A 13613-nucleotide genomic window follows, 5' to 3' on the forward strand; every position below is an offset into this window, starting at 1 on the left:
CAGTTAATATCTAACTCTATTAGGGTTCATCACAGAAAGAGATTCAACAGGATTGAGAAAATGCATGATAGATAAATCTCTAAATATTACATATTACATCTTTAATATATATTAGTTTATTAGGTAAGATATTTATATATTTTATAGACAGATGTCCACTAAATCTAGGTAGATATGTAGACAGATATATATTTAGATATATTCACCTCTATACATAACTAAACAGAAACAGATTGATTTTAAGGAATTGGCTCACACAATTTAAGGATTAGGCAGATCCCACATGGACAGGCCGAGGTTGAAAGCTGAAAACTCATGTAAAGGCCAACATCACTATTTTTTTTTTACTTTCTCAGTCTGGTTTATTTTGCTTAACATGATGCTCTCTAGTTCCATCCATTTTCCTGTGAATGACATAACAGAATAAACAAAACAAAGGTGTTGTGTCCAGCTACAACTGAAAAGAATTTTTTTTTAAATGTGGTATATATGTACATTAGAATTTTGTCCAACATTACTATTTTGAGCCCAAAATCCACAGGGCCTCAGACTGGATTGAGACAATGTTTCTGATGCAGATTGTAGGAATTTTTTTTCTTTGGGGGGAAGCTGCAGTCTCTTAGTGATTCAACTGATTTTAGGTAAGTTTCTACAACGTTTTTAGGGAATCTTCTCTACCCCAAGTTTAATAATTCAATCATATCTAAAATATATCTCCACAGAAATATCTGGATGGATATTTAACCAACTGGGCACCACAAACTGGCCATTGTACATATAAAATCAATCATTGCTCCAACTCTTAACTTTGGTACTCACAGAGTAATTAGTTACTGTTCTAATTCTTTGTTTTAAACTGCATTACTATAGGATGCCATATACAATCATTTTAACTGTTTAATTGATCTGAAGGGCTAATTCTGGGAATTACTTAAAAGAAAAATTGATGGAAGTTTTTGTTTTGAAAGTTGGTATTTGTATAATGAGGAAGAAAACTAAAACTACATTTTGTTACTAGTAGTCTGCTCAATTTAGCATTTAAGCTTTGAAATTTTAAATCAAATGTATATACAGAGACCACAAATTTAAAGATTTAAATCCAGCATTAATGTATTCTATAGGTTATATGCTTTAAATGATACCAGGTAAACTAATTCTGGAAGAGAAAATAAAACTACTTCATATGACTATACTAGCACATGCATTTCAAGGTAACAACAGAATTATCATCTAACTTTATTTTCCAAAAATTCCCAGAGGACAAAATAAATAAATAAATAATGTAGCAAAATGTATCTAATTTCTATAACATGCACATAGTTACATGAGTTTGTATGAGGAATTGTATAGGCACTTGCTTGCTTGCCTTCATTCTTTATTCATAACTAGCAATAGCAGTACCTACTCCCTGGCTCTGACCTGTTTTCAGCTTGTACATTCCCTCTGGGAGGCTCAATGTTCCTGTGGAAAGTCAGCAGGAATATAAAACTGCTAGTCCACAATCTAACTAACAGAGCTCTGCATCTCTCAGCACAGAATAAATCTCAAGTGGCTATGCCTCTTGTTGCTAATCAGTTTCTGTTTCCCCCTTAATTAGGAAACATTTTGAACATTTGAAAAGAAGTTTTTACCCATCAATCACCCAGACTTAACAAATGTTTCATGTTTAATTGTTACAGGAACACTGGGGCAGGAATGAACAACAGCAGAAAAGATGTAAAGAAAATTCCTGTTCCTTCCTGTCCAGTCTTCTTATCTGAATTCCTTCTCATCGTCTTGCCTTCCTCCCAGAGATAACTGATCTCTTGAAAGAACGTTCATACATTCAGCCTATCTTGGCTTTTATCCTATTCATTAATTAGGTATAGAATCATTAAAATTATAGCTATTGCTTAATATGACTTTAAAATTTATATAAATATATATTTGTAGCTTCATTTTTAATTTAGTTATTCCTTCAAATTTTACCAAATTTGAGTTATGTAGACCTGAATCATTTGCTTTAATTGCCAAAGAGTAGTCTATTAAATAAGTATACCATAATTTACTTAATCATTTCCTATCAATAATATTTGAGCAGTATCCCAATTTTTTTAATAATAGTACCACATGGAATAACCTGATACATGTCTTCTTATGTACACATATAAGAACTTCTCTAGAGTATTTTTGTATTCATAGCCCACTTCACTTGATATTATCTGAGTCTTTTTGTAAAAGCGTTGACCAGTTTACACCACCATGGATAAGGTACAAGAGTTTATTTTACCACATCTCCAAAATCTGAGATTAGTCAAAAGCTCAGATCAAGGGCTGGGGTTGTGGCTCAGTGGCAGAGAGCTCACCTTGCACATGCAAGGCCCTGGACTCAATCCTCAGCACCACATAAAAATAAATAATTAAAAAGAAGGTATTAAAAAAAAAGCTCAGATCAAGATTTTGTCAGGGATCTGTTAATGGTGGATGTGAAACAGTATTCTACCTTCAAATTCATGAGCTATTCAGATTAAAGATACTTTCACCCATATGCCCCTCTGTCACTCCAAGATCTTTCTCATAGAATTTTCAGTTCATACTAGTTACCCAATTTTCAATTAGTCAATATATCTAATTAATTGTGAAAAGTCATTTTTGTTCTAAGATGTGGATTTTTGTGTTCTAAATTATGTGCTATAAATTGCTTCTATTAGAGAGCTGCCAACCACACAGGCAAGGTAGGCGGGCCTGTGACCCACCAGCAGAACAGGCGCAGCGGCCTGCTGAGAGGCAGAGCCGCCCCCTCCCCCCGCGCCGGCAAGGTAGACAGAACTGTGACCACACACAGAACAGGCCCAGTGGCCTGCTGAGGAGCAGAGCCGCCTCCCACCCCCCACGCCTGCCAGGTAGGCGGAAATGTGACCACCGATAGAAAAGGCCCAGTGGCCCGCGGAGGGGCAGAGCTGCCAACCACTCCTGCAAGGTAGGCGGGCCTGCGACACACCAGCAGAACAGGAGCAGCGGCCTGCTGAGAGGCAGAGCCGCCTACCCCCCGCCCCCACGCCTGCAAGGTAGGCGGAACTGTGACCACCAACAGAACAGGCCAGACCTGCAACCGACAAACAGAACAGGCCCAGTGGCCTGAGGAAGGGTAGAGCCGCCCCCCCCCCGCGCCTGCAAGGTAGGCGGACCTGCGACCCACCGGCAGAACAGCCCCAGAGGCCTGCAGAGGGGCAGTGCCGCTGCCTGCGCCTGCAAAGTAGGCAGAACTGCAACCACGGACAGAACAAGCCTAGCGGCCCGCAGAGGGACAGAGCCGCCGCCCGCGCATGCAAGGTAGGCGGACCTGCTACCGACCGGCAGAACAGGCCCAGCGGCTTGCCGGCGTGGTAGGCACATTGCCCCAGTTGGAGGAGGGGCAGAGCCGCCGCCTGCGCCTGCGAGGGAGACTTTGCAACTATACAAGACCAATATAAATATATAGGGGGAAAATTCAATAGCACAACAGTTTCACCAAGTAGAAAGGAACGCGAACAGTATGAAGAGACAAGGAAAGAAAGGACCACAAGCAATGCAGGTCAACTCAACGTTAGAAGAGGTAATAGCTGCAGCAGATGGAATGTCAGATAAAGAATTCAGGATATACATGCTTCAGATGATCTGGAGTCTCAAGGAAGACATCAGACAGCAAAATCAGACAATGAAAGATCACTTCAACAATGAATTACATAAACAAATCCAAGAAGCAAAAGATCAACTATACAGGGAGATAGAGGTTATAAAAAACAAACAAACAGAAATCCTAGAAATGCAGGAAGGAATAAACCAACTTAAAAACTCAATGGAGAATACTAACAGCAGAGTAGAACACTTAGAAGATAGAACATCAGACAATGAAGACAAAGTATTTCAACTTGAAAAGAACATAGACAGCTCAGCAAGACTGTTAAGAAACCATGAGCAGAACATCCAAGAAATATGGGATAACATCAAGAGACCAAATTTAAGAGTCATTGGGATACAGGAAAGGACAGAGTTTCAAACCAAAGGAATGAGCAATCTATTCAATGAAATAATACAAGAAAACTTCCCAGACTTGAAGAATGAGACAGAATCCCAAATCCTAGAAGCCTACAGGACGCAGAATGTGCAAAATCATAAGAGATCCACACCTAGACACATTATAATGAAGATGCCCAACATACAGAATAAGGAGAGAATTTTAAAAGCTACAAGAGAAAGGAAGCAGATTACATTTAGGGGTAAGCCAATCAGGATAACAGCTGATCTTTCAACACAGACTCTGAAAGCTAGAAGATCCTGGAATAACATATTTCAAACACTGAAAGAAAATGGGTTCCAACCAAGAATTGTGTTTCCAGCGAAATTAAGCTTCAGGATGGAAGATGAAATTAAAATCTTCCACGATAAACAAAAGTTAAAAGAATTTGCAGCTAGAAAACCATCTCTTCAAAACATCCTTGGCAAAACATTACAGGAGGAGGAAATGGAAAATAACAATGAACACCAACAGTGGGAGGTAGGACAGTAAAGGGGGGAAAATAATCAAAGAGGAAAACAAACCATGTTTAGTAACATAAATAAACAAATATGGCTGGAAGAACAATCCATATCTCAATAATAACCCTAAATGTTAATGGCTTAAACTCACCAATCAAGAGACACAGGCTAGTAGAATGGATCACAAAACAAGACCCAACAATATGCTGCCTACAGGAGACGCATTTGATAGGAAAAGACATACATAGGCTGAAGGTGAAAGGTTGGGAAAAATCATATCACTCATATGGACTTCGGAAACAAGCAGGAGTGTCCATACTCATATCAAATAAAATAGATTTCAAGCCAAAGTTAATCAAAAGGGATAAAGAGGGCAATTGAGGAAATAGAAGAAACCATCAAAAGACTACCAACTAAGAAAAGCCCAGGACCGGATGGGTATACAGCTGAGTTTTACAAAACCTTTAAAGAGGAACTAATACCAATACTTTTCAAGCTACTTCAGGAAATAGAAAAAGAGGGAGAACTTCCAAATTCATTCTACGAGGCCAACATCACCCTGATACCTAAACCAGACAAAGACACTTCAAAGAAAGAAAACTACAGACCAATATCTCTAATGAACCTAGATGCAAAAATCCTCAATAAAATTCTGGCGAATCGGATACAAAAACATATCAAAAAAATTGTGCACCATGATCAAGTAGGATTCATCCCTGGGATGCAAGGCTGGTTCAATATACGGAAATCAATAAATGTTATTCACCACATCAATAGACTTAAAAATAAGAACCATATTATCATCTCGATAGATGCAGAAAAAGCATTCGACAAAGTACAGCATCCCTTTATGTTCAAAACTCTAGAAAAACTAGGGATAACAGGAACATACCTCAATATTGTAAAAGCAATCTATGCTAAGCCTCAGGCTAGCATCATTCTGAATGGAGAAAAATTGAAGGCATTCCCTCTAAAATCTGGAACAAGACAGGGATGCCCTCTCTCACCACTTCTGTTCAACATAGTTCTCGAAACACTGGCCAGAGCAATTAGACAGACGAAAGAAATTAAAGGCATCAAAATAGGAAAAGAAGAACTTAAATTATCACTATTTGCAGATGACATGATTCTATACCTAGCAGACCCAAAAGGGTCTACAAAGAAACTATTAGAGCTAATAAATGAATTCAGCAAAGTGGCAGGATATAAAATCAACACGCATAAATCAAAGGCATTCCTGTATATCAGCGACAAATCCTCTGAAATGGTAATGAGGACAACCACTCCATTCACAATATCTTCAAAAAAAATAAAATACTTGGGAATCAACCTAACAAAAGAGGTGAAAGACTTATACAATGAAAACTACAGAACCCTAAAGAGAGAAATAGAAGAAGATCTTAGAAGATGGAAAAATATACCCTGTTCATGGATAGGCAGAACTAACATCATCAAAATGGCGATATTACCAAAAGTTCTCTATAGGTTTAATGCAATGCCAATCAAAATCCCAACGGCATTTCTTGTAGAAATAGAGAAAGCAATCATGAAATTCATATGGAAAAATAAACGACCCAGAATAGCAAAAACAATGCTAAGCAGGAAGTGTGAATCAGGCGGTATAGTGATACCAGACTTCAAACTATACTACAGAGCAATCGTAACAAAAACAGCATGGTACTGGTACCAAAACAGGCGGGTGGACCAATGGTACAGAATAGAGGACACAGAAACCAATCCACAAAACTACAACTATCTTATATTTGATAAAGGGGCTAAAAGCATGCAATGGAGGAAGGATAGCATCTTCAACAAATGGTGCTGGGAAAACTGGAAATCCATATGCAACAAAATGAAACTGAATCCCTTTCTCTCGCCATGCACAAAAGTTAATTCAAAATGGATCAAGGAGCTTGATATCAAATCAGAGACATGCCATCTGATAGAAGAAAAAGTTGGCTATGATCTACATACTGTGGGGTCAGGCTCCAAATTCCTCAATAGGACACCCATAGCACAAAAGTTAATAACTAGAATCAACAAATGGGACTTACTCAAACTAAAAAGTTTTTTCTCAGCAAAAGAAACAATACGAGAGGTAAATAGGGAGCCTACATCCTGGGAACAAATCTTTACTCCTCACACTTCAGATAGAGCCCTAATATCCAGAGTATACAAAGAACTCCAAAAATTAGACAATAAGAGAACAAACAACCCAATCAACAAATGGGCCAAGGACCTGAACAGACACTTCTCAGAGGAGGACATACAATCAATCAACAAGTACATGAAAAAATGCTCACCATCTCTAGCAGTCAGAGAAATGCAAATCAAAACCACCCTAAGATACCATCTCACTCCAGTAAGATTGGCAGCCATTATGAAGTCAAACAACAACAAGTGCTGGCGAGGATGTGGGGAAAAGGGTACACTTGTACATTGCTGGTGGGACTGCAAATTGGTGCAGCCAATTTGGAAAGCAGTATGGAGATTTCTTGGAAAGCTGGGAATGGAGCCACCATTTGACCCAGCTATTCCCCTTCTCGGTCTATTCCCTCAAGACCTAAAAAGAGCATGCTACAGGGACACTGCTACATCGATGTTCATAGCAGCACAATTCGCAATAGCAAGACTGTGGAACCAACCTAGATGCCCTTCAATAGATGAATGGATAAAAATAAATGTGGCATTTATACACAATGGAGTATTACTCTGCATTAAAAAATGACAAAATCATAGAATTTGCAGGGAAATGGATGGAATTAGAGCAGATTATGCTAAGTGAAGCTAGCCAATCCCTAAAAAACAAATGCCAAATGTCTTCTTTGATATAAGGAGAGTAACTAAGAACAGAGTAGGGTCGAAGAGCATGAGAAGAAGATTAACATTAAACAGGGATGAGAGGTGGGAGGGAAAGCGAGAGAGAAGGGAAATTGCATGGAAATGGAAGGAGACCCTCAGGGTTATACAAAAGTACATACAAGAGGAAGTGAGGGGAAAGGGAAAAATAATACAAGGGGGACAAATGAATGTCAGTAGAGGGGGCAGAGAGAGAAGAGGGGAGGGGAGGGGAGGGGAGGGGGGATAGTAGAGGATAGGAAAGGCAGAAGAACACAACAGACACTAGTATGGCAATATGTAAATCAATGGATGTGTAACTGATGTGATTCTGCAATCTGTATATAGGGTAAAAATGGGAGCTCATAACCCACTTGAATCAAAGTGTGAAATATGATATATCAAGAACTATGTAATGTTTTGAATAACCAACAATAAAAAATTAAAAAAAAAAGACAGTATGTATATATATATATATATATATATATATATATATATATATATATATATCTCAAAGGTTCAAAACTTTAACAACCTTTTTGTGTTTAATTGTCAAAGAATTAATGAATCTCAGTGTGTACACTGAAAGAAAAAAAAAATAAAGTGTGTCTGTGCTCGTGTGTGCTCATTCATGTGTGCTTTTTTAATTTTTTTTTTTTTTTCATGGATGCTTGAACTCATATCTCTTTGTTGACAAATACATAAGGGGTCATGAGAGCTCCCACCCAGATTTCAACAGAAGACCTGGAGCCAGGCAAAGTGTTGCCGGGCCCAGTCCCCATGGGCTGGCGCTGAGAGACCCATGCTTAAAGTTATCAATGTAAAGAGAAGCTGTGACAGAGACCCCAGGAGATGCCAGTAACATGGAGTGTCGTCTGAGCCAACCTGGTGGCTGTAAAGACTGCCAAAATAAAAGAGCCCATGAGCACTGCAGCCAAGCCCTGAGGAAATAAGAGCTCACAGTCAAGTGTCTTGGCCACTATAGGTGGCCTCATGGAGCCTCTCTGCCCAGCTGGGTCTTGGTCTTATTTTGGCCTCAGTCCTTCTGCTGTGTCCTAGTCCCTCATTTGAAATGGGAATGATTATTGTGTGTGACTGTATTTACAATATAGGAAACTTCTCTTTGACTTTTCCAGGGCATCCCAAACCAGTGTTGGTTAGAGGCCTTAGAGGAGACTTGGACTTGGCCTAGAGTTTTGGGCAGTGCCAGAGCTGTTGTCTTAATTATGAGACTCTTGGGAGACAAACGGACTGAATCTTGCTCTGTGAGAAGGATAGGAGCTATTTAGAAGACAAGGACAGAATATTATATTTTGGATGTGAGGTGTCCAACATAAGCTCTTTTGTTAATGCAAAAATATTCAGTGGTTAAAGAAGTAGATTGTGAGAGCTGAAACCTAATGAATTCATCCTAGTTTGAATGAACCGCTGGGTAGTAATTGTAGGAAAGTGGGACATGTTTGGAGGAGGTGTGTCACTGGGGTTTGGCCCTAGAAGTGTTCTTCCTGTGGCCCTTTCCTGTCTCTGCTTACTGACCCCCATCTCTTGACACATTTCCTCCACTGGCCCCTCCCCCCATTATGTGCTGCTGTGAGGACCCAGAGCAAGGGAGCCAGTGCTCTATGACTTCTGACAATGTGAGGCTTAAAAATACTTTCCCTCCTCTAAGTTTTTTCTTGCCATATACTTTGGTGACACTGATGGATAAAATGACTAAAGCAAAGGGATGTGCCCTTTGGTTTTCCATCCCCATTTTCCTTCCACAATAGTGGCTCTCCCGTGTTCCTCTGTTGCCACGGAAGCCAAGGTTCTCAGAACCCAGGCTTCTGACACTTGAACTTTTCAGTTACTGGATTCAGTACCTGAAGGACTTCAGGTAGCCCGTGTCTGCCTCAGGAGTTGGCAGCATTTTTTCCCAAAGAAAGTAAATAGAGTCAGGTGTGACAGAGTCTACAAGGTAAGAGAGTGTATGTGAGAGAGAATAGAAGAGAGAGAACAGGAGAGAGAGAGAGAGAGAGAGAAAGAGAGAGAGAGATATCAAGGGAAAGCCAATGTGTATATGTTCTTCTCCTCAAAGACTTTCTGGAGCTTCAGTAGAAATGATGGTCTAAAGATGCCATCAGATGATGTCAGAATGGGTGTTTAAATAGCTGTATTCTTTCTAGAAAGTAATTTAGTGTCAATTATCATAATTTAAAAATATTTTTAATCTCTGATTCAATAATAATGCAACCTATAAGAATATGTAAAAAAAAAGGTGAAAATGTGTGGAGAAGGGGGTTTACTATCATTGTTTTTGGTCTTAATTATCTAAGGTTCATTGATCACCTATGTTGACGGTTGTTAACAGGTGATCACCAAAGAGAGTTAATGAGAAAGTGCTGAAGGATCACAGAATAGCCACATATGTGTTTCCTGTAGGTTGTGCCACAAAATTTAATAATCTCACTGTCTTTGATGTGACATCCACATATGTGCACACATGTACAAATCCATACATGTATGTAGATAAGAGGAAAAAGAAGACTATAAAATAAGGCATCAAACTCTTTCCCTGAGGATTGTCATTCCCCTTGGGTGGTGGGATATATGGTATTTATTTACATCATTGACTTTCCTAAAATTTTCAAATTTATACAACTATCTTTTACGGCAGGCAGTTCTTCCAACTGTAGTGATAAGACAAAGCATGAGAGGTATCAGGTGGAAGATGCTCAGGGCAGAGGGTCATTATTCAATAAAATGAGTTTTTAAAGAGAAAGAACTGCCTCTTGTGCCCTTGACTGGAGAGTGCAAATACAGGATGCACTTCTGCCTGAGTGGGATAGCTGGGAATGGATAAAGGAATGGGCATCATTTGGAAAAGTACATGAAACCCTTCCCCCCATCACCATTAATGTTTTTCTTTTGAAGTTTCCAGTGTCCAGGGAGCCTGGGGATTTGAGCCCTTGGACCCCATGGACGACTCGTCCTCTGGCAACAGCTTCCCCGACATGCAGCGCAGCATTTTAGAATCTAAAACCAACCAGAACCTCTCAGTAGGCCATTTCCCCTCTGAGGCCGGCCCTGACTGTGAGGGTATCATACCCTGTGAAGACTTGACCTCTGAGGGTCCATCCTCCCTCCCTCCTGTCCAAGGGGCATGTGGAACCAGCAGTGTAAGGGGACCCATGGGCAGAAGAAATAGAATTAAGGACAAGCCAGAAGACCTTGGTGAAAAAGCCATCATGGAGATCATGTATGCCTATCTGAACTGCCTCCATGAAGACTCAGTAGCTAACTGGTCTCAAAGTGACGACTACCAGAGGATGGACAAGCACCAATAGGAGACGATCACCCAGTCATTCTGTGAGCTGGAGGATATCAAGAAAAATATTAAGGAGTTTCTGGACAACCCCGAATATGATGAAGAAGATGACACTGTGCTCCCTCCGTCTCCACAGGAGGAGACTGTAGGTGAATCTGTGCTCCCTAATTCTTCTCAGCAGGAGGATGTCCAGCCGAAGAATGTCGAAGATGACGACACTGTGCACCCTGATTCGCCTCCGGAGGAGGATGTAGCTTACTCTGTACCCCCTGAGTCTTCTCAGAAGGAGGATGTAGACAACTCTGTGCCACTGAGTCTCCTCAAGAGGAGGAGGATGTCCAGCAGTCCAGAAGTGTCTCTTCCCATATGGATCAGGTCAGTCCTGAAGAGCAGGAGGCTTGTCAGGACTTGCCCAAGTGTCAAGGAGCAGAAAATGGAGATATCAAGCAGTTCCTAGAAATGCCTCCTGGGCTTGAGGAGGATGAAATTGTTGAGGTGAGCACAGAGCTGCCCCCCTGCAGAGGAAGGGACAGGCCCAGTGGGGGTGCCAGGTGGGACAGCATGGAGTCCTTGTACCTGCTGTGAAGCAGAGGAGGACCCCAGTGTCTGGGCAGATGAGCAATGGGAGAAGGTCCACAGCCAGGAAAGGGGTCAGGGAAGAGGTGTTGGGGAAATGCCAGGGAGCACTGAGAGAGAGAGAGAGGGGAGGACAGAGAGAAGCACTGTACAGACCAGTGTGTGTGCCTGTGTGTGGCTTTAATGTGAGTGAGTCCTGAAACTTTGCATTGACAGTTGGCTCATTTAGGTTAAAAACATAAATTGGAAATCCATAAATGAGTAATATTGGCCCCATTGCTGCTGACCCTGAATGTCTCTAACTCCTCCTCTTTGTCTTGGCAGTTGGAAAGCCAGGAGCCTGGCACTGCAAAGAGCTCTCCAGTCTCAGCATTGCAGTCAGAGGAGCGGGATATGCCTTCAGACAAAGAAGGCACTTCCTGTATGAATTTCCGGGGCCTCTTTCACTGGCTCAGGAAGCGATTGGTGTCCTCCCTGCCAGGGAGAAAGCGCCGTGAGAAGGCCAAGAAGGTCTCATCCTGCTGGCGCTAAAGAGAGGACTTTTAGCTGGAGGCCACAGAATCCTACCTCAAGAATCCCTCTAGTTAGGAACCCTGTGCACCCAGAATTTTAATTGATTCCCCAGCCCGTGTTGTAGAGTTAGCATGGTTTTGTGTTTTCCTAATAAAGTTCTTGTTTTCCATGTCTTCCTCCTCTTCCATCATAACATCTGGGTCCAGGTTGAAAGTAAGTATGTTGACCAGAAGACTGAGGTTGACCCTGAGGACACCACAGGGAGTATTCTGCCTCCTAAACAGAAGGCCTTCATCTCTCTCTCCCTAGGCCCCTTCTTACTATATTTCCCCTCTTTTACCTCTTATTTTATGCATTTTAACATGTTTTATCATTTACTCCTATCTGCAGTGTCAGAGGCAGCACTACCCCTGTGAGTCCCAGGTGGCAGGATGGTTTGGGGGGAACTTGTGGGTCTGGAGTGAGTGTCAGAGGGCAGTGAGTCACTGGGAAGGCCATGTCAGTCAGTAGTGTTAGACAGTCAGAGAGCTGTTCTGATGACCCTGGGGACCAGATGGTTCTAGCATGTTATTCTAAAATGTCCTGGCATGGTAGCTGGTTCTAGCAACTTTGCTGACATATGTGGCCCATGGGGGAGGAAGGTGAGGGCTACAATCAGCTGTGTTTTTTTTAGACAGCCTTATCTCTACTGGTGGCCCATTCAGCTATGATCTCTCTTCTCAAGAGAGTACTGGTTAGATCAATGCAGCATCGCCCATATCTTAAATGGCCAGTAACAAATACGAAAAAACACAGAGAGAGGATTGCCCAAACCAGCATTTACGAATGGTAACCTTTAAAACAGAGAGAACTGCATGCTCAAATTCTTCCACTTACTTTACCTTTGACAGACCTACTCCAACTGCAAGATTGCATAATAATCCAGAAAGCCTTTCAAAAGTCAGATGATTAAGCAAAACATCTTAGACAGGCTCTTACCTATAGATGCCCCTTTCTTCAACTCACTTTTCCCTGACAGACTGACTCCAATTGCAAGGTTTTATAAAAAAGAAACACAAAGACAACCAGAGAGAGCCCCAAAATCATGACGAACAGATGGGAAACTTTACATTGGCCAGCCAAGATCTTTCCCAAGAGACTACCTACAGGATCAATGTAGTATTGGCCATGTCTTAAAAGGGACAGTGACAGATATACACAAAAGACAGACAACCAGAGGGAATTCCTAGGCCCAAGGCCAACAAACAGAGGAGAATCTAGACCATATTAGAAGGGAGTAAACATCCCTAGGTTCTCCAGTCCTGCTTAACCATGACTGTACACCAGGGGCTCCACGGATGTCCCCAGAAAAAGGGACCATCTGTTCCCATAAAGAGGAACATGATGTGTGATATTGAAAGTCTCTGTGTGCACACTGGGTGACTTACCAATTGACCAAGGGAGTCGTGTCTTAACTAGTTCAGTTTCCTTTTTCTGACAGTGGACCGTGATGGAGCAACTGGTACTGTTCAGGTAGAGAAGGCAGGTGTTCCCTGAAGCAAAAGGAGCTTTGGCAGCTGCTGGGATGATTCTCAGTCCCTCAAATAACTGAATAATTAAAATTTATAATTTGTTTTAATATCTGCAGAGATCTTCCTCTAGTTTTTCTTTTCTTTTTTTTTTTAAGCTTAAGTATTTCTGACCCTTTGCTGATGCCCAGCAATTTTAGAAGGATAACTAACTTTGTATAGGATTTATGGGATAATTATTTCCTTATACTGTTAAGTCTTCCCATCCATTCATGTAGTTTTCATCATTATCTTATGTCCTATAGTAAAGATATAAGTACTTTTCAATTTTTGTTCCTCTTACAAATTTGGTCTTTATTTCTGTAATAGTTTTA

At 41.1% G+C, this 13613-nt stretch overlaps 1 protein-coding gene across 1 annotated transcript; it reads left to right on the forward strand.

Annotated features, from left to right (window-relative positions):
- The first annotated feature begins 10292 nt into the window (after positions 1-10292).
- On the forward strand, positions 10293-11749 carry LOC114099623 (uncharacterized protein C12orf71 homolog). Its single transcript, XM_071619298.1, has 4 exons — positions 10293-10607; positions 10689-10934; positions 11018-11137; positions 11543-11749. The coding sequence occupies exons 1-4, from the start codon at positions 10293-10295 to the stop codon at positions 11747-11749; spliced, it is 888 nt and encodes a 295-aa protein (XP_071475399.1).
- Positions 11750-13613: the final 1864 nt, after the last annotated feature.

This window comes from Marmota flaviventris, chromosome 11 (genome assembly GCF_047511675.1).
Source record: "Marmota flaviventris isolate mMarFla1 chromosome 11, mMarFla1.hap1, whole genome shotgun sequence".
In the NCBI taxonomy this organism is placed as follows: domain Eukaryota; kingdom Metazoa; phylum Chordata; class Mammalia; order Rodentia; family Sciuridae; genus Marmota; species Marmota flaviventris.

Bases quoted from the DNA above. Each gene is read 5' to 3' on its own strand.
- LOC114099623 (XM_071619298.1), top strand. From the start codon at position 10,293: ATGGACGACTCGTCCTCTGGCAACAGCTTCCCCGACATGCAGCGCAGC. The intron at 10,608-10,688 runs GTAGCTAACTGG...TCATTCTGTGAG, and splicing joins ACTGCCTCCATGAAGACTCA to CTGGAGGATATCAAGAAAAA. The intron at 11,138-11,542 runs GTGAGCACAGAG...TTGTCTTGGCAG, and splicing joins AGGAGGATGAAATTGTTGAG to TTGGAAAGCCAGGAGCCTGG.